The sequence below is a fragment of the Motacilla alba genome, chromosome 1A, assembly GCF_015832195.1.
Source record: "Motacilla alba alba isolate MOTALB_02 chromosome 1A, Motacilla_alba_V1.0_pri, whole genome shotgun sequence".
NCBI lineage: Eukaryota > Metazoa > Chordata > Aves > Passeriformes > Motacillidae > Motacilla > Motacilla alba.
Window position 1 is genome coordinate 72067872 of NC_052031.1, and position 20560 is coordinate 72088431.

The 20560-nt window shown below is 41.8% G+C and overlaps 1 protein-coding gene across 16 annotated transcripts in view; it reads left to right on the forward strand.

Moving 5' to 3' along the window:
• The first annotated feature begins 438 nt into the window (after positions 1-438).
• C2CD5 (C2 calcium dependent domain containing 5) overlaps positions 439-20560 on the forward strand; it is a 57137-nt gene continuing 37015 nt past the window's right edge. For 3 of the 16 annotated variants that reach the window (XM_038153542.1, XM_038153538.1, XM_038153544.1), the window contains exons 1-9: positions 440-617; positions 3868-3954; positions 5360-5531; positions 7550-7645; positions 8149-8304; positions 11504-11702; positions 14197-14348; positions 17209-17403; positions 20376-20461. In XM_038153542.1, the coding sequence (XP_038009470.1) occupies positions 528-617; positions 3868-3954; positions 5360-5531; positions 7550-7645; positions 8149-8304; positions 11504-11702; positions 14197-14348; positions 17209-17403; positions 20376-20461 (1233 nt within the window). In that variant the 5' untranslated portion in view covers positions 440-527. Of the gene's footprint in view, positions 618-3867; positions 3955-5359; positions 5532-7549; positions 7646-8148; positions 8305-11503; positions 11703-13115; positions 13241-14196; positions 14349-17208; positions 17404-20375; positions 20462-20560 lie in introns of those variants that run through there. The other 13 variants (XM_038153541.1, XM_038153540.1, XM_038153537.1 and 10 more) reach the window with 12 other exon arrangements.

Genomic DNA, 20560 nt, shown 5'->3' on the forward strand with positions numbered 1-20560 from the left:
AGGAGCTCAGCAGTGGCCATGGAGTGAAGCCCAAGGAGCTCAGCAATGGCCATGAAGCGAGTGAAGCCCAAGGAGCTCAGCAATGGCCATGAAGCGAGTGAAGCCCAAGGAGCTCAGCAATGGCCATGAAGCGAGTGAAGCACAAGGAGCTCAGCAGTGGCCATGAGGTGAAGCACAAGGAGCTCAGCAATGGCCATGAAGCGAGTGAAGCACAAGGAGCTCAGCAGTGGCCATGAGGTGAAGCACAAGGAGCTCAGCAATGGCCATCAAGTGAAGCCCAAGGAGCTCAGCAGTGGCCATGAGGTGAATGAAGCACAAGGAGCTCAGCAATGGCCATAAAGTCTTGCAGCCCGGCAATCCTCTCTCTCTCTCTCCCGCTCCCTCAGGCGGGGCGGCGCGGCCGCGGTGCCCGCGCATGCGCAGCTGGCGGCGGCGCTGCATGGCACAGGCGCGGTCGCGCTGCCGCTGCGGCCGCGGGAGGAGGAGGAGGAGGAGGAGGAGGAGAGGGGGGGCACGGGAGGAGGAAGATGCCGGGGAAGCTGAAGGTCAAGATCGTGGCGGGGCGCCATTTGCCGGTGATGGACCGCGCCAGCGACCTGACCGACGCCTTCGTGGAGGTTGGTGGCGGGGCAGCGGGCCGGGCCCGCGCGGGGAGGCACCTGCCGGGCCCCGGCGCTCCGGGCAGCGGCCGCGGGGCTGCGGGGGCGCTGGGACAGCGGCGGGGGCTGCTCCGGGAACGGGGGGCCACGCACCGGGGCAGCGGCTGCTCGGGGAGCAGGGAGCCGGGTCCGGCCATCGGCGCGGGCTGCCCGGGGAAAGGGGAGCCGCCGTCCCCGGAGGTGCTCGGCACTCAGTGCCGTGGTGGTGGTGGTCGGTCACAGCTGGGGCTCGGTGGTCTCAGAGGGCATTTCCAGCCCAGCCGAGTCTCTGGTCCGACAGACGTGTTGCAAGGAGGATGGCGAAGTAATAAAACCCTCTTTGAATCAGTTGTATTGCTGAATGTATGAGTGTTTGTACAGGCTTGGCTTTTAAGGCCAATGTTCATCTTTCCTCTTAAAACATTGGAAATACTAAAATGTTTTCAAAGGGGGCCTTTAGTCAACAAATTCTTAATATTATTTGCGTGTTTAAATGGCTTTATTGCACCCAGAGTATCTAGCTTCAACCTTCTTTGCAGTCCCGTAGTTTGCAGGCAATTTGTAGGGTCTTTCTCAGGAAGGCATTGTAAAATAAGTTGGAGTGCACAATAAGTGGAATTATTTAAGGCCCAGGCTGGATGGGGCTCTGAGCAGTGTGATCCAATGGGTGACATCCCTGCCTGTGGCAGGGGGTTTGAACGGGATGGACTTCAGGGTCCCTTCCAATCCAAGCCTTTTTATGATTTCTGTTACGTGATCCTTATTTTTTTTGATTCATTTTTTCCGATATGAGTGACTTAGAACATTTCAGAAGCATTCCATAGGTTTGGGACTCATACTCTGGGAAAAACCAGAGCTGTTTAAAAATGATGTGCTCTGGAAATGCGTGTCTGGTACCACAAATACTGATTGAGGTGTACCACAAAGGAGTGGTTGAAGTTGGCACAATACTAGAATTAAGGTAGGAAGACAGAATGTCTTTCTAGACCTGTATGCACTGGAAAAGATGATGATATTAACATAAAAATAAATTTGGGGTATATAAGTTCTGATTTAATTTGGTGCTTAAAAATTTGGTAGATGTTAGACTCTAAGGACGTTGCTTAATGGGAGGGTAAGCTGTGGTAAGGTCAGCATGTGTTTCAGCCTTTCAGTGGAGCAGAAATAGTACATAATTTGATTTTATTACATGAAACTTAGCATTTCACTGTTTTGTCAGCTGTTTCACCGGTCAGGTTTTCATTTTTAAAAGCTCCTCTTGCAGGCTGCCTGTTAATCCAGTCTAAAATTACAACAACTCTGGTGCTTGCTACCAGGAGACAGGGACAGCAGGACTAGGAAATGCAGTTCACCAAATTACATTTGGCCTGGTTTTACTCTGCGTTGGGAAAAACAGCTCTCCTGTTCTGTGGGTCACTTGTCCCCAGCCCTACTGTTGGTGTAACAAAGTAGATTGTTGAAATTATGCAGTAAAATACTATCCTAGTAAAAAAGGCAAATAAACATTTTCATCAGTATCAGTTTGCTTAGCTGGGTTGGCATGCAGCTCCACGCATGTCTTGGCACAGATAAGGGTATGGAAATACACAGATGGGGGCTTTGCTTTGTTAATTAGGATTGTTAATTAGGAACAGTGTGAAGTAACTTCCCTTTCCATGTATGGAGTGGGCAATACAGCAGGTGAGATCTATTTCAAAATAAGTTGAGATTGAAACTATTGTTTCATTTCTCTGTGTGAGATTGCTGAAAAACTGCAAAGTGTTTTTCCTGAAATAAAAATGAAAAGCAGATGTTAAGGTTCTAGTTGTTTACTAACCTTAAATTTCCTTGTTAAATATTGCAATATAAACTTAGAACTAGAAAAGAGAATGACAAGAGACTTCAGAGGGCTTACTTGGCTCAGGTTGTGCAAAACTTGGGCTCCACTAGCGTGGGCACAATGATCCTTGTCCCAGCTCAGAATATTCTGTTACAATTTCTTCCATAACTGTGCTTCTAACTTGGCACAGGGGACACAGGTGTGGTGTTTTATGATCTCCACCAGCCTCAGTGACCTAGCTGGAGTACTGGGGAAATTCAGTTATGACTGCCTGCGGCTCTAAGGGAGCTGATTTACTCCCAAGATAAGGCCTTAAAATAGGCTGGGTGGAGCTCGGGACTGATGGATCCTGGCAGCTCCTGGAGCCAGAACTGGTATTTATTTAATTGGTAGCTCCCTTGCAGCCAGTGCTAACATCACCTTATTGTGCTTAAGTGAGTGCAAAATCCCTTCAGAGCTGGGACATGCACCTGTGCAAAATGATCTCTGTGGCACTGAAATGTACGAGGTGGTCACTGAACACTTGAGCAAAATTACTACAGTGTTCAAATCCGGGCCTGAACTTAGTTTCCAAAATGTGTTTAGCCTTTTAAAAGATAAAAGCTGTCAAAATCTACACACCTCTAACTCCAGCATTTCTTTTCTATCTGCCTGGTCATTATTTTCCTTAAGAATCTTGAATAAATTTTAAAATGTAACTTTGAGTATTTGTAAGTTCAGCGCTCAGAGAACTGTGTTTGGAAATGGTTTGAAATGGAAGCTGCAGTGAAATAAAGGCTCTTCCATGGTGCTGTGTGGCTTCCTGATGGATGGAGCATCACAGAAATTCTGTTTCACTTTAAAAATTGAGCAAGTAGCCCCCACAAAACCCAAATGGGCTTAGCCTGAAATAGATGCCTGTGGAGACCATATGGGTACTGCTGAAGTGGGTTATTATGTGGTTGAAGCTGCAGTAAGCAATAGAAGTTTGGAAAATATTAAATTTTTTTATAGTCCTCTCTGTATATCTCAAATCCAGTTTGTTTTTATATTTGTTTCATCAATTTTCTGTGAAGCTGGTTGAGAAATCCTAGAGAGAAGAGTAACAAACTATCAATGTTTAGAATAGTTTTCCTTATAGAAGGCAAGGAGAGTATGTAAAGTGACTTTGAATTGCCAATATAAGTGATATTTTTTGCCTCTCAAATGATTGAGGAGGAAAAGAAACAATTTCAGTAGTATGACAGGGATTGGAAATGTCACTGCCACATGGATACTGATATGTATGTAAATTGAATTTAAAAGCCACTCAGTGAAAAGAAAATTGTTTGTTGAAATATGTATTTGAAATTATTTGCATGTCACTTAAATGAGTTTCAAAGTCTCTTTATTAATATTTGTAATTGCTAATTGAATGTTTGTGGTTTTTAGGTGAAATTTGGAAATACAACATTTAAGACAGACGTGTATCCCAAATCGCTTAATCCGCAGTGGAATTCTGAGTGGTTCAAATTTGAAGTAAGTATGTTTTAAGAGCTGGCCTGTAACTGTGCAGACGCTCTGGTTCAGCTGCCTGAATAACTAACTGCATTTCCAGCAGAGTCTGAGCACTGAAGTGTGTTAGTGTTCACGTGCACAAAGCCCTTCCTGCAGACCCGGCTCCAGCCAGACCTTGTTTGCTGAGGGCGTCTCTTGGGCTTTTTAGGAGTGTTAGTGGAGATAAAACCTTGCCAGCTTGGGTCCAGCTTGAGCGCTGTTCTGTTAGAAAAGAGACTCCTGCAGTGAAGGTGGGCAAGGGCAGCAGGGTTGGGCTCTTTCAGTGCAAATATGTGTAAATAAATACATAAATATGAAAGTACAGGTGTTCTTGTGGGCTTATTTCAATTTTGAGCAAGGGGAGCTAATTGGTATTTGAAGTCTTAAACGTTTGGTTGCAAGGATAATGCAGAGGAGAAAACAGAACATTCCTGAGTGAAGATTACAGAATAAAGAGCTTGGACAGCAGTTGTTGGACACTTTCTCCTCTCGTTTCCCTATGCAATAATGAGGGCACGCTGCATTTTCCTCTAATTGCTTGTTGCTTTCCAGGATCTAATTTGTTGGTGTCCTTTGACATTATGCCCTGAACAAGTGTCTACATGTTTCTTTCATTTTTTTTTTACTACTTTAAAAACGAGGATTATGTTTAGAATGAATAATTATTGAAACACTTGAATGTGTAGTTCTGGTTCATTTACCATGCTCTAAGGCAATATCACAATTCTGCAAACACTTAGATGAGTCATCCCTTTGCACTTAGCAAACTTAGTTCTTGGTTTGTGATATTGAACACAAAAATTTGTTAAATGGCTGTCGTTGTCCTGAAAGAAAATAGTTGTTATCTGTAGATGGGTTATTGCATTTGTTTAGGAAGTTGCATGTGTAGAATTACTGAACTTTTACTGCAGGCTGTGTAAAATACCTGCTTTAAAGCCACTCACCAGTGATGAGAACACCATAAACTTCAGAGCATAATAGTCCTCTGAGGTATTTTATTTTAAATTTTCTTTCTCTCTTTTTTCCCTTTCTTCCTTATTTTATTTATTTCTTTATCTATCAGTATGGTTTGTGGAAATACATGGAGAGTCTATAGGTGGGCAGTATTTTAAGTGTGACTTAAAGTATTGTGGAATTTTAGAATGAATAATCTCTGTAATGGAGCTTTGCTGCTCCTCTCGCAGCGATACTCTGTTTGCAGGATCTCACCAGGCTCTGAAGGATAAACCAAAGTGAGTGAAGTGTTGTTTAGCTTCAGGAAGCTGACATTCCAGATCTATCTGTGTCAGGTCTCTCTTCAGTACTGACTCTCCTCTGCATTTGTTTTCCAGCAGTGTTTCCCTGCACATTTTGAATGCTCAGGTTTTTGTTGCTGTTTGCTCTCCAGGTGGATGATGAGGAGCTGCAGGATGAGCCTCTCCAGATCACAGTTCTGGATCACGATACGTACAGTGCCAACGATGCCATTGGCAAGGTGTACATAGACATCGATCCCCTGCTCTACAGCGAGGCAGCCACGGTTATTTCAGGGTGGTTTCCAATTTATGACACCATTCATGGTAAGCTTTGCTGATTTAAAACAGACTTGTGTGAAATCTAATCTGCTTCGTACAGTCTTGTAAGCTGTCCTCAGAAATTTGTAAAAACTTTAGCTTTGGAGCTGGAAAACTACTTTCCTGGCTTTTTTCCCCCCTTATTTTCTGACATGAGAAAATTTCTGGCAGGGGAGTAAAGACTGGTGCTTGGCAGAATGCCTTCCACAGGACTTGTGACAAGTGGGGAAAAATCTTCACTTGTTACTGCAAATTTCAGATTAAAAGAGACTCAGACATATTTGTCCAATTACCACGTGTTTGCTAAACAAATGGAATTTTGCTGGGGTTACTTGAAGTGTTCCTTCCTGGGATTTGGGATGAACTTCACTTGAGATGAAGGGACAAGGATCTGAGATACCTTCAACAGGATGAAATTCCCTTTCCCTGCAATAAGTGCTCTCAGTGCTAGGTGGATTTCATCAGAATATCTTGAAGGTATGTGAAAATAAAAGCAATTGTATTTTTGCTTTTGATTTTAATGGAACAGCTCTTGTCTCAGAGAGCCAATGTCAGTTTAGAGCAATTAGCTTGCTGCTGGATACCTTCATGTAGGACGTCTCTGTGGCTGCCATTGTCCCCCTCGTTCGTTATTCAGGGTGAATTAATTGACCTAATCATGTTCAAAGCTATATATAAATATTTATATATTTATTATAAATCATTGTTGGGAAATAATTAATGGTGTTCACCAACCAGATGCTCATCATAACTGATGCACAGTATTTTTTGCATTTAAACCAGTTATAGCGAGTGGAGAAATTAAGAAATATTGCAAAAATATTGGTTTTTTAATTAGCTTTTTATCCTATGCACATTTTCCTATCACACATTTTCTTCTGGAGCTAAATTATGCAAACACTTCTTTCAGGATGCGTACAGCTGGTAGGTTAGAGAGAGTTAGATTTCTCTATATTTTTCCAGATAAGTGGTATTTCATAGCTTTTTCTATGTAAGTAGAATTGGGATTCTTATATTTTCATGCTCATAGCACTAGATTCCCATTATCTTGATTCTTGGCAAACAGTAATTGATGCTTCCTTAAAAAAGAATAAATATAATGTTCGTAAGTTTGTATTAAATTTTTCTTTTCTTTTACCTCAACGTGATTGTTTGTGAAAATGTATAAACCTGAGGCATTTTCTGTTACAATAACTGAAGGCCTTTCCTGTTGGCATTTTGGCTGGGAGATGCAGCTGGTTTTAATGCAGTAATGTCTGAGTTTAACAACAAATCCACTGCTGCTGTTTCAGTGTCATGTGCTGATGTGATAAAGGCTTCTGAAGGCACTAGAGATCAGACTCATCAAGAAGTTTAGTCCTCAATATGTCAGAACCTATAATAAGTGAAATGATTTTGTTACTGGGTGGAGAAAAAGAAGAAAAAGCTCAGAACAGGAAAGTAGAGAAGTCAAAAAGGAATAGCTCTGTGTTAGAAAATATGGGATTTCTAGTAAGGTTTAATCATAATTGAAAATTAACCTTTGTCTAAAAGGACTATAATGCCTTATTTTTATGTATTTCTTGTCACAGTTGAAGTATTTCGCAAACACTTCCTGTGCTACTTTGTGGTTCTAGAAGGAGCCATGAATCTTTCTCATTGGGTTGAACTTCAGAGGGGAGCTTTACTGCAGTTTTGAGTCAGGGAGGAAACTGAGCAGAGAGAGCACCCTGCAGCAGAGGCCACTGCAGCATCAAGAGGCTGAGGGCTTCTCTTTCCCCAGTCCCACCTCTTTTACAAAGTTCTGTTTGGTGCAGATAGGCATTTGAGGAGTGTTGCTTTCATTCCTTCGGCCTCACAGGCTTGGCAGAACTAGAAACAACTTCTGAGCCAGTGTCCCTGCAGCAGACCTGAGAGGGAAGGCTGTGGCTTCCTGCTCCTCTGGCATTAATTACTAATAATAGGAAATAATTTATAGGTCTAGTTTTGTATTGATGCAGTTGTATTGTTATAACTTCTGGTATTTCATGTTTTTTTATTGATAGGTATACGTGGGGAGATCAACGTGGTGGTGAAAGTAGATCTCTTCAATGATTTAAACAGATTTAGGCAGTCATCCTGTGGAGTCAAGTTTTTTTGCAGTAAGTAGAGGAAAAAGGTTTATTTGGACAAAAACTTTTTCCCTCCTTTTCTTTCTTTGCCTCTTCTGACTCCCTTCTCTGACCAGCTCATTGCATGAACCTAGTGGAGATAACATTGACACAAATTGCTTTTCTTTTTCTCTTTTTTAACACATTTTTACTGTTCCCATTTCAAAACAATGTGAATAACTGATGGGATTTTTTAATGTCCAGAAGTTGCATTTCAGTGCCTGTGCACGCACATGTGGTGTTATTTTGGGTCGATATCCTATTAAAAAGGCCCAAAGTGAGAAGGTTTCATAATGGCACGTGCTGTAACTGGTACACTGGACAGTTATCTTTCCAGGGTTCCAGATTTCACGGGCAAACCTTCCTGGGTGTGTCCACGTTTTCACAGAAAGCGGTCTGGATGGAATCATTTCTTTGTGCAATTTGAGGTTTTTCTGGCTGTGCTTGGCTCGGAGGCCTGTCTCTCACCCCTTTGCTGTGTGTGTCTGTACCAGCCACGTCCATCCCCAAGTGCTACCGGGCTGTGGTGATCCACGGCTTCGTGGAGGAGCTGGTGGTGAACGAGGACCCCGAGTACCAGTGGATCGACCGCATCCGCACGCCCCGTGCCTCCAACGAGGCTCGCCAGCGGCTCATCTCGCTCATGTCAGGTACAGAACACCCGCACGCCTCAAAGGCCCTCATTGTGCTCATGTCAGGTACAGAACACCCGCACACCTCCAGCGAGGCCCTCATTGTGCTCATGTCAGGTACAGAACACCCGCACGCCTCAAAGGCCCTCATCTCGCTCATGTCAGGTACAGAACACCCGCACACCTCCAGCGAGGCCCTCATCCCCCTCATGTCAGGTACAGAACACCTGCACGCCTCAAAGGCCCTCATCTCGCTCATGTCAGGTACAGAACACCCGCACACCTCCAGCGAGGCCCTCATCCCCCTCATGTCAGGTACAGAACACCTGCACGCCTCAAAGGCCCTCATCTCGCTCATGTCAGGTACAGAACACCCGCACGCCTCAAAGGCCCTCATCTCGCTCATGTCAGGTACAGAACACCCGCACGCCTCAAAGGCCCTCATCTCGCTCATGTCAGGTACAGAACACCTGCACGCCTCCAGCAAGGCCCTCATCTCGCTCATGTCAGGTACAGAACACCCGCACGCCTCCAGCGAGGCCCTCATCTTGCTCATGTCAGGTACAGAGCACCCACACGCCTCAAAGGCCCTCATTGTGCTCATGTCAGGTACAGAACACCCGCACGCCTCAAAGGCCCTCATTGTGCTCATGTCAGGTACAGAACACCCGCACGCCTCAAAGGCCCTCATCTCGCTCATGTCAGGTACAGAACACCCGCATGCCTCAAAGGCCCTCATCTCGCTCATGTCAGGTACAGAACACCCGCACGCCTCAAAGGCCCTCATCCCCCTCATGTCAGGTACAGAACACCCGCACGCCTCAAAGGCCCTCATCCCCCTCATGTCAGGTACAGAACACCCGCACGCCTCAAAGGCCCTCATCCCCCTCATGTCAGGTACAGAACACCCGCACGCCTCAAAGGCCCTCATCCCCCTCATGTCAGGTACAGAACACCCGCACGCCTCAAAGGCCCTCATCCCCCTCATGTCAGGTACACAGCGCCCCTCAGCTGCTGCCTCTGCTGGCCTGGGCAGGCCTGCAGCCCTGCCTCGCTCCAGGCTGCACGGGAGCCTTGCTGGTAGTGCTGCTGTTCTGGTTCAGCTCACAGTCTCTTCTGTTTCTGACGATTCTGTATTTCACACTGATGGACAGTGTCACTGGTTTTTTGGGGTTTTTCCTCACTTCTTGGTGAGGCCATGCTGCTGCCTAATTTTTTGGTTGCTTTTAGCAAGGTCAGAGAAACCTGTGAAACTCTTTTGAAGATGTTCTTAATGCATATGAGGAGCCTCACTAGAATTTTGACTCAAACAATCAAAGTAATGAACTTCACCCTGTTTGAGCTTTTTGAAGTGTGTGAACAAACACGCGCTGTTTCAGATGCAGTGTGTATCAGTGCTTATGTCACTCATCCCATCTCTTGGCAGTCAGGCTTGGTTCATTGTTTGTCAGACATCTCCTGTGAGGAAAGAATTGGAGGACTGGGATTATTCAGCCTAGAGAAGAGAACTTTGGGGTCACCTTGGTGGCCCTGCAGAGCCTACAAGAAGGGAACCTACAGGAAAGGTGGGAGGGACTATTTGCAAGGGCCTGGAGAGACAGGACAAGGGGAATGGCTTCACACTGCTAGAGAGTGGGTTTGGATGGGATACTGGGATTAAATTCCTCCCTGTGAGGGTGGGCAGGCCCTGGCACAGGTGCCAGAGCAGCTGTGGCTGCCCCTGGACCCCTGGCAGTGCCTCAGGCCAGGCTGGATGGGCTCTGAGCAGCCTGGGGCAGTGAAGTGTCCTTGAGATCTTCAGTAAGTGGGCACCATAAAAGACAGTGGAGATGTACCTTCATTGGGAAGGCCAGCATGCTGTGAGGGGAAAAAAGTGAAGTAAACTGCTGTCATAAGTAACATGAGGACATTTTGGTTAATACAGCCCCCATATTAGTTTACAGAATCCATACTTGCATAATTCTTACCATGCATAAATAGTGCAGGTGGATAAAGTATTTTGCTAGATTTTATTTGTGGCATAGATAAGAGGATAAAAACCCAAAGAACCTCACAGGAATACTGTTTCATCTCATGTAATAAAATGTGTGCTATTGCAATATTGCTATTGGTGGTCACACAAAGAATCTTGAAGAAATCTGTAACTTCTGAGAGTGAAGTCTGTTTCACAGATCTTTGTCATTATGTGTTAAGTTAAAAAGAAACTTTCACACTTTTTCTCAACCTTAGAGTTTTTTCAAGACTGGTACAGGCATGGTTTCAGTTAAGAAGTTTACAAGAGTAACCTGTGCTGGTAATTTTAGAATCAAACTTCAAGAAAGCAGTAGAAACCAGAGCTGGGAGTTGGACTTAGATGGTCCCCGTGGGTCCCTTCCAGCTCAGGAAATTCTCTGATTCCCTGACCAATTCATTCCACTTGATTTCTCAGCAGCAGTGACATCAGGACTGTTGGGCCATCCTTTGTGACAGTGAGGTTTTTTCAGTTTGTTAACAGAGGATTTTGGAAGTCTTTCATTTTTGTAAGAAGAGAGATGATATTTTCTACCTTAGTTATTACCAAGGCAATCCAGCTACACAGAACCTTTAATTTTTTTATTATGTCCTCCTAAAAAAGCATCAATGACAGACCAGTTTCTCATAGTCACAGCCTTTCTGTCCTTGTGTGCAGTTAATAGGAGTGGCAGTGTTTGGTTTGCAGTAGAGAGGCAAAAAGTAGGAAATGAGTTGAAATATGCTTAAATAAATTGGTAAATGAAGAAATTATAGATCCTTGTTGATATAGATTTTAAAGATGTTGCATTGTTTTGAAGTATTATGTATGTATCATTATTACACTGAAGTATTAAATATGAAGTATTTAGAAACTTAGGTGAGTTCCACAACACATCTTGACCTCTCTCTCTCTGAATAAGTAGAAAAAAAGAAAAAAAAAACCTACTGAAAATAAAGTCTAGTGGGAAAAACCTCTGAAATGACATGTTGTTTTGGCAGTCAGAATGGGTTTGGAGGAAAAATAAAAAGCTGTGGAAGTGATTGGTGTCACACAGTGTTGTAGGAGACAGAAGTTGTGGCTGGCTCCTTGGCCCAGCTGTGCAGGATTGGATTGATGGATTACCTGCTCTGCTGACTTGGCTGGCACTCCAAAAGCAGAGTCAACGACCTCAAAAGAGGATGGAAGTTCACTGCAACTCTGAGCTCTTTACCTTTTGTTTTGTAGGTGAATTGCAAAGGAAGATTGGCTTGAAGGTGCTTGAAATGAGAGGAAATGCTGTTGTTGGTTATTTGCAGTGTTTTGATTTGGAGGGAGAGTCTGGACTCGTGGTGAGAGCCATAGGAACAGCCTGCACGTTGGATAAATTAAGTAACACATCAGCATTTTTACCTGCATGTAACTCCCCATCCAAAGAAATGAAGGAGTAAGTATGAATTAGTAGCTTGTAGGGAAACAAGTTTCACCTCTCTTCCTTTCATACTCATTCAGTTTTTCATAACCAGTGTGATTTCTTTTTTTCCCCAGAATTTTTCTTTTGTAGTTTTATCTGTCTGCAATAAGTTTCTATTCCACAATTCCGAAGTGTTTTAGGTTGGATGAGTTGTTAATTCAGTAGAAGCTGGAGTGGTAGCTCTTACTTAAGATGACTTTCTTTGTATTTATGTAGCAATAGTACTACATATCCCTGGCTTGTGAGGACCTCTCACAAATATACTTTTGTTTCAAGTTTAAATGTTTATAAGTGTATAACAGAAGATAAATTTTTAATTCTGGTCATTCTGTCAGTGATTTGGACAATGACTCCAAAGAGGTCTCATCTTTTATTGTGTGCTTTGCTTCTTACTGTTGTAAAGCAAGAAGGACTGTGGCAAAACAGGTAGACTGTGAACTTGCAGAGAAAAATCTTTTTATGATTGGAATTAGAATTTTGTGATTTTTGTCATATGTACTGAAGCACCAAACAGTTTGAATGCAATATTTTGATATGCATACCAATTAAGAGAAATATATTTGCAGTCTTCTTTCAACTGTTGCTACTTTTTTGCATGGATAAATTAGTTATTTTCTGTTTGGTAGAGCAATACAGGAAGCACTGTAAAAAAAACTGCACCAAGAAGTGTATTACATATCCTGTATTTCTAGATGTATTAATTGAAGTAGCCATTTTCATGAACTTGAGCTGTTCTGTCACTGCAAGAGAGATGAGGCATTTTTGTTGTGCAGGCATCAATTGCTCTGCAAAATGTTGCAAAATACGAGCTGACTTTTGAAATTACTGGTTTCTATTTCACGGCATAGCTTGTTTGACTTGTCTTGATTTTTAAAAATTGCCTTTAAAAGAACTTCAGGATACAGTGCAGCGTAGAACAACAGCACGGTGTTTAAAAACAAAAAAGGTAGACCTGGTAATTATCAACTTAAAAAGCACCCATAAGTAAACCAGTGACTTTCACCCTGCAGCAAAATGTGGAAATTCCACCTCCCAAATTATCCACATTCAACTCGGTGATGGATATTGTCTCAGTTCAAAAAATGGGAATGTTTCTCTAAGGCAGCAAAATCAACTAATTTGATTCTTCTTATTCTTGGCTTTACTAACTTGGTGGCCTGTTGCCAGAAATCAATGATGCAGTCACAAGCAAGTGCTTAAGCTGTTCCTTTCCCTCCTTTTATTTCATCTGGACTCTTGCATGCTAGGAATTGAAATTCTTAGAGTCTGCTTAGAGTAAGAGATCTCCTCTAGCTAAACTTCCCTGAAATCATTGGTAACATAACTTTGCAACCTGTTTGTATGTATTGTTTTCTTTTCTTCCACCTTGGCTGCAAACTGTCTCAGGTCTCCGCTGGTTCACGCGCCGAGCCATGGATGCCGCTCGACCCACAACAGCCCAATTCACACTGCTACTGGCTCACGGCTCACTCAGAACTTCTCTGTGTCTGTTCCCACTCTCATCTACACTGGTACGAGACTGCTCACACTCCACAGCTGGGGAGAGGCAGCCACAGGCACAGTGCTCCCAAAGGGCAGGCAGGCAGGCAGGGTAGGCAGGTACCGCCCGTCTTCCTTCCCTCTTTTCCTCATGGACACACCTGCTGCTGTCAGGGAAGATGCACCCAGGGTGCTGCAGCTCAAGCAAATGCAGGAGAGTTTCTTGGAGATGCCTCGGAGTCTCTTCCACAAAGCCACACTCTTCACCTTAACATGCTCTTGCTTCCTGTGAAATTAACTAAAAGAATAAGGTGATGTAACTGGGAAACACTGATTTGAGCTCACAATTGCTTTCAAACATAATTCACGTACTGTAGGTGTTAAAATGGTTCTAGGAAGGGTCTGTGCCATTTGTGGAAGAGATGGTTTTAGGGAGCAGGTAAGTCAAGCTGTACATAAATAAACTGTTTGTCGATAGAGTTGTTTCCATAAAGATTCTCCTCTTTGCTCTGTTTTTAGCTGTGGCATGCTGCTGATGCTATAGGATAAGGAAACATTTTTATTTTTATTTTTACCTTAAAATGCTTATGTGTATATACATAGTGTATAAATATGTATAAACACAGCTATAATTTGAAATCATTTTTTCTTTATTAAACTAACTCAAAGCATTGTGTATTTGACCAGATTTTTAAGCCATAAACTTTTCAATTTTTTTATTTTGCATATATATATAAAATATAATTTTTTGTCACATCTCATGCCTTTCATTTGGCTTAATTGTTTCATTGTAGATGACGAGCATCTGTCTGTAGGATGCTGAGAGGGTAAAACAGCATTTCTTTGCCTCTGGCCTCATTCCCAGCCTCGCTGCTCAGGAATAGCTGCTGGCCCTGCCCCAGTCCCATCCTGGTGTTTGGATCATGCTGCTGTCAGCCAGGTCCTTTGGCACAGGATTACTGAATATGTTTCCACCTTCTTCTGGCAGGATTCCTTTCAATGAAGATCCCAATCCCAATACATATTCATCAGGACCCTCCACCCCTCTGAAAAACCAAACCTATTCCTTTTCACCTTCCAAGTCCTACAGTCGACAGTCCTCTTCTTCTGACACAGATTTGAGTTTGACACCCAAAACTGGTAAGGCACTTCCACCCACTTTTTGTTTACGTTGTGTTTCTCCTTTTATATTTTCCTTCAACCCCTTTTGCTTTTTTGGCATTTAAGTTATCAAAATGATGTGCAAATTGGAGACCTCACACAGCACACCTCAAGCTCTAAAGGGTTTCTGCAGGGTCAAAATTTCAATCCTGCCTGTGTTTCCACTGTCCTGGATAACATGAAAATTACTTCTGTAACCCAACTATTGAAGTCTGAAGTATTGAAGTCAAAATAAAACATCTCAGAGCATTAAGGGAGTCCTAAGAAATTGCCTTTTCCTTATTTCCTCCATTTCATATCACAGATCATAGGAGTGTGTTTCTCACCACAATATGTTAAGGATGGTGTTACTAAAACCATGTAGCCTTCAAGCCTACTGTGCTGGGCCCTAAGTTTACTGCGTACATTTATCTAATTTTGAACTCCCTTTTGCAAACTCAGAACTAGAAGTGTAGCAGCCACTGGTTTTTTTATTCTCTTGGTATATGGAGATAGCTTTACATACACAGTATACACTTTCAAAGCAGTTTAAATTACATTAGAAGTAATCCAGCCATCTTCAAAAGGCATTTTTCTTTTTCCATTGCTTTATCATAATTTTTTGAACTTGTTTTTTTCTCCCTCCTTATTTTTTAGTCTGTGGTTAGAATCATGTCAGTTATAATGTCAGCAAAACTCAAAGAATTATTGTATGTTTATTTTTCATTATATGACCAATGCTGTGAATTTTGCTACCATAAGGCAAAGTATTTTGTAGAATTGCATGTAGAAGTGTGGTTAGTTTTTAAATCATGTTTTAAATTGTGGTATTTGAAGCCCAGAACATTCTTGGCTCCATATAATTAGACAAATTTTAAGCATATTAAGGTAGTTGATTCAGCTTTACTTGATAGCACTCCTTTCAAGAATTCTTCCTGGCAGAAAAATTGAATATTACATTCAAATGGAGTTGTATTAAATATTTCATGCAGTTTATTTCCTAGATGTGTTAAAAATATTCCCAATTAGCAAGCTGTCTTTCTGAGTGCTGTCTTCTCTGTCCCATTTTTAAAACAAACAAGCAAAAAAAAAGCACACTTCAGTTTTTGTCCTTTTTAAAGGATGTCTGTCCTCTGGATAACCTGTGGTGGTCGCTCATTTAAAGGACCTACAGATATAACTGGATGCTTATTACTTGGGAGCACCCCAAATTCAGGTGTTTGGCTTACTGAATATTTGAAAACCTGTTTTTTGATCAGATTTTCCATGGTAAAGATGATGTCATGTAAAGGATTTAAATGTAGCATAGGTGGTCATCTTTCAGATGTAAGTGTTGTGGATTTAGCATGTGCAACTCACTGTGAATGTGAAGGTTTTGAAGCAGCAGCCTTATGTATTTCCTGGCAATATTAGGTAGGTGGATAAATCCTGTTGTCTTTGGTCAGTTCCTTCAGAACTGACTAAACTGAAACAGATCATCACTGGTGCCTCTTATTTGGAGGGATTTTTCAAGTATGTAAAGATATTTTTTAGTTATCTTTCTAGTATTAAAGCAAATTGTGGGCATAGTTTTGCTTATTAGCACTGTCTTTTTGGCAACTTTTAACTCTGCTGCTGAAACTCGTCCGAAGAGGATTTTCTAGTTAAAATTAAACATGCTGTATCTTGCTATGACAAACTCAGTTTTGAGGCTTAATAGATTAAAAGGACGACACCTCATGAGTAATTTGCTTTACTTTTACCCAAAATTTGATGATATGCAGAAGACACTTCCATAGCCTGTTAAAGTCTGTTGTTCTTAACAATTCCTGTATATGTTTAGACCTCTGTTTTCACTTCCCAAGGCTGTTACCAAGTTCAGGTATCTCAGTGTGTAAGTTGGTGATGTTAGTAGTTAAAGTTAAAGAAATGCAGACTTCTTGTGTGACACATCCAACATTACTAGGTTCATTACTCAGGCTGGCTGATGTGAGAAAAGAACTATTTTCTGCTATTTCTGCAGTATATTACATTCTTCCTTATGTCTCAGTCAGGTGGTTAGTGTGCTGACATGTCTGAGATGGACATTAACCTGGAGACACAGTGCAGATACCACAATTTCCAGTATGAGTAACAAAACACTGGAGGTTGGAACTTGGATCTGCTTAAGCATCTAATTTTCAATAGCTCCAAATCTGGAGAATATTGCCTTGGTGTCTTCTGTGAAATACAACTGGGCTTGTGTTATCCATTCTGGTCTGTAAATACATTTGCTGAATTTGGGGTTGAAGTTAGAATTCTGGGAGTAGGGAGATATTTTGTGCCACTGCAAATGGACAGAATCAGGCTGACAAAAAGCATGATGTTTTTTAATCAGATAATATGTTCTGATGTTCCATAGCATATGTTTGGAGGAAATGGGTAAGGTGGGAACTCCTTTACTTGATGGGAACTTAGAATTCTACAAGATTTATTACTCTGGAAAATGATAAAATAGATCCACGGCCTCTTTGGAAAATGATCTTTTCTACCGAGATAATGCAAGTAATCAGATTAAGTGTGTGCAAAGACTCTGTTGTTTGGGTTTTACTCCATACTATTTGCTATCAAATTTTGATTGGCATTTAAAATGTTTAATTACCATGACTCTAAAAAATTAATTTCAAAAGGAAGTTAATCAAGTAATTATTTTTAAAGACACGCTTCTCATGTACGTTGTGGAGCTGTATTGTCATTCCATTTCTTTGTATGTCAAGAAATAATTTGCAGTAAGTGTTGATTCATTTGGAGAAAACAAAAATGCTTCATTTTGATTTCTTTTGTCCGTTTCTTTAGCCATCTTCTGAATCTACATCTTTGTCTCTATTACTTTCCTCCACAGCACCTTCCCCACAGGGACCTAGGATTTTCCTGTTTCCCAGCTCCCCTACACTCTCTTGTGGTTCCCCACATCTTAAAAAGTCCTGTCTCCTCCTCTCGGGGTCTAGCATTAAACCTCTGCACTCTAGCCATGTCAGCCCAGTTGTTCTGAGGAAAAGTGTTTCTTTCACTGAAGAGCTGCTTCTGGCTGCTTCTGGTAGGATCTATCTATTATGGCCTTTTAAACGAACTTTTAAGGAAATGTTGTTATTTGATTAACACACAGATGCTTCTATAACCCTCGGTTTGCTCAGTTAGCCTCTGAAAACTGCTGGCTACATGACTATGCATTCCATCTCTCACCTCTGCCCCAGAAGCTTGAAACACCTTCAGAACTTCTTAGAGGATTTGAAACAATGTCATTTATGCTACAGAATTACTTCTTTACCCTTGAAAAATATCCTTCGCTAATTGGACTGAAATAATTTGCTTTATTTCTAATCCCACACATTCTCTTCACTTTGTTGCTCCTGCATTTTGCATGGAGCAACTGCTCATTGCACTTGCTCATGAATTCATCCATAATTTGCTGAAATAATGGCTGTCAGATGCTACCAACTCTGCTTTTTAATTTAGCCTTTTAAACAAAGCTCATGCTTTTTATTTTTACTGCCCACTTTTTCATTTCACTGACATGGATTATTTTTATAGATTTCAATTAAATAGTTGTTGATATTACTTCGCTTTTTTGTAGAAACTCTTTTGGTTAGTTTGTATTTTTTGAGTTTGTTTCATGTGCAGTATTTATGCTGTGTTTGTCTGTATTTAGTCTTGTATAGTCCCTGACAGTGATGTTTAGAATCAACGCTAAATAGTAAAAGCAATTTAATCTTGTTTAATGGGACTATACAGATACTAATAGTTTTGTTTCCTTATCCAAGAACAGCTAAAAATACTCATTGAAAATTGTAGTGCTTTTTGTAATTTATATCTAATTACATGGTAATGGTAGCTTAGTAACTCTTGAAAATGAATGAATGAAGGTAGGAATGAATTTACATACATTATTAACTCTGGTATTATTTCTAGATCTCCCAGTCTTTGGTAAAAACAAATAACAGAATTCGATGTATATTTACACTCTTGTTCATCCGTACCAGATTCTTGATCAGAAGGAAAAGGAAACTAGCAAGGAATTATTATGTTGAATTAGTTAGAAATTCTGGAAAAGAAAATCTTGGCTTCATTTCTAACTGTTTGCACTGTGGTGTTTGTATTTCATCCTGCTCCTGACACCTTTTTGTTCTTTACGCTCTGCTTTCCTCTGCTGCTTAGGGGCCTCTTTTTGCTTTGTCATGTTAGCCCTGATGGCTTTAGGAATAGCAAGGATAACGTGTTTTAGGCAGGACATGTTACCAAGAAAGTCTGCCTCACTAGCACCGTGTTTGCTTCAGGAATAGCACGACCTTGGCATGTGTTTGCTGCAGTTCTGTGTGAGCACAGAGCCCCAGGTCACTGTCACACACATAACCTGCAGCTCAGCACACTCTGTTAGGGGACACGGCCCTGTGCAAGTAATGCCACAGCAAAGGTGGCACTGCACCTGTTAGGGGACACGGCCCTGTGCAAGTAATGCCACAGCAAAGGTGGCACTGCACCTGTTAGGGACACGGCCCTGTGCAAGTAATGCCACAGCAAATGTGCCACTGCACCTGTTAGGGGACACGGCCCTGTGCAAGTAATGCCACAGCAAAGGTGTCACTGCACCTGTTAGGGGACACGGCCCTGTGCAAGTAATGCCACAGCAAAGGTGTCACTGCACCTGTTAGGGGACACATCCCTGTGCAAGTAATGCCACAGCAAAGGTGGCACTGCACCTGTTAGGGACATGTTCCTGCTGCAAGTAATGCCACAGCAAAGGTGTCACTGCACCTGTTAGGGACATGGCCCTGTGCAAGTAATGCCACAGGAAAGGTGGCACTGCACCTGTTAGGGACATGGCCCTGTGCAAGTAATGCCACAGCAAAGGTGGCACTGCACCTGTTAGGGGACACGGCCCTGTGCAAGTAATGCCACAGCAAAGGTGTCACTGCACCTGTTAGGGGACACAGCCCTGTGCAAGTAATGCCACAGCAAAGGTGTCACTGCACCTGTTAGGGACACAGCCCTGTGCAAGTAATGCCACAGTAAAGGTGTCACTGCACCTGTTAGGGGACACAGCCCTGTGCAAGTAATGCCACAGCAAAGGTGGCACTGCACCTGTCAGCTTCCTCTGCACCAAACCTGCTGTGCCAGGGGAGGGCTGGAGGGGAAGCTCTGAAAGAAGACAGACAGAATTACCGTGTCCTGCAAAACTGGGCTTTGTCCCGTGTTCATTTACAGATAATCTGCAGGTTATGTGTGTGCAGATACAGTAATCAAATAAGTGTAGTTTTAAGTGCTGAGCAGTAGTGGCCCCTAGCTTATTTGGATGAATCGGATGAGTATTTCATAGTGTAAAATAATTTGTAATTTTTTTCAGAGTTTACATTCAAATCAAAGGATATGCATTGCCTTTGTACTTTCTTCTTGTTGCTAATCATGCATTATGTAACTGCTGCTGTAATTATGTGTACAGTCTCCTACTGGTAGTTAGGAAAGGTGGTTTAGTTCCCTGAAACTCTGTGAAAACCAGATTACTATTACTTCTATTAAATAAAAATATTATAATAATATTAGTGAGAGATACACAACTATGGAGTAGTCTGGCAGAGAGACTCTGGTAAGGGCAGATAATCTGGTTATATAAAAACTTAATGTGAAAATTAGATCTCTGTTTAAATCATAGGCAAAAAGTCATAACAAGAAAATAAAACAAAGTTATATGTTTTAGGAATGAATTTTAAATCCACATCTTTAAGTTTTTATATTTTAAAGTTGATTTAAATTCAGATTGACAGCAGGAGAAAATCTTAGATCGGGGGGTTTGTTCAAATACTATAAAATCACTGCTAGTTGTGTGAAAAGGAAAACCTAGACCAACCCTCAAACCAAAATTAAATTTTTGATGCTTTTTCCCCTTAAAAATTAAAATTATGGGGATAATTTGACTGTTTTCAATTACTCATTTTCATCTATTTTGAACTCACCCTTTGATTACAAATTATAATATATGTTTCTTTGAATGTCATTTGTACTGATATTCTTCAGGAATGGGCAGTGGGAGTGCTGGAAAAGAAGGGGGGCCATTTAAAACTCTTTTAAGACAACAGACTCAGTCAGCTCTGGAACAAAGGGTAAGGCATTTTCTACTTCCATTTCTGGTCTACTGAAGTGAAAATTTATCTTGTAGTAAGTTAATGTTTGCTGTACTTTTGCTTTGAAAACATGTAATT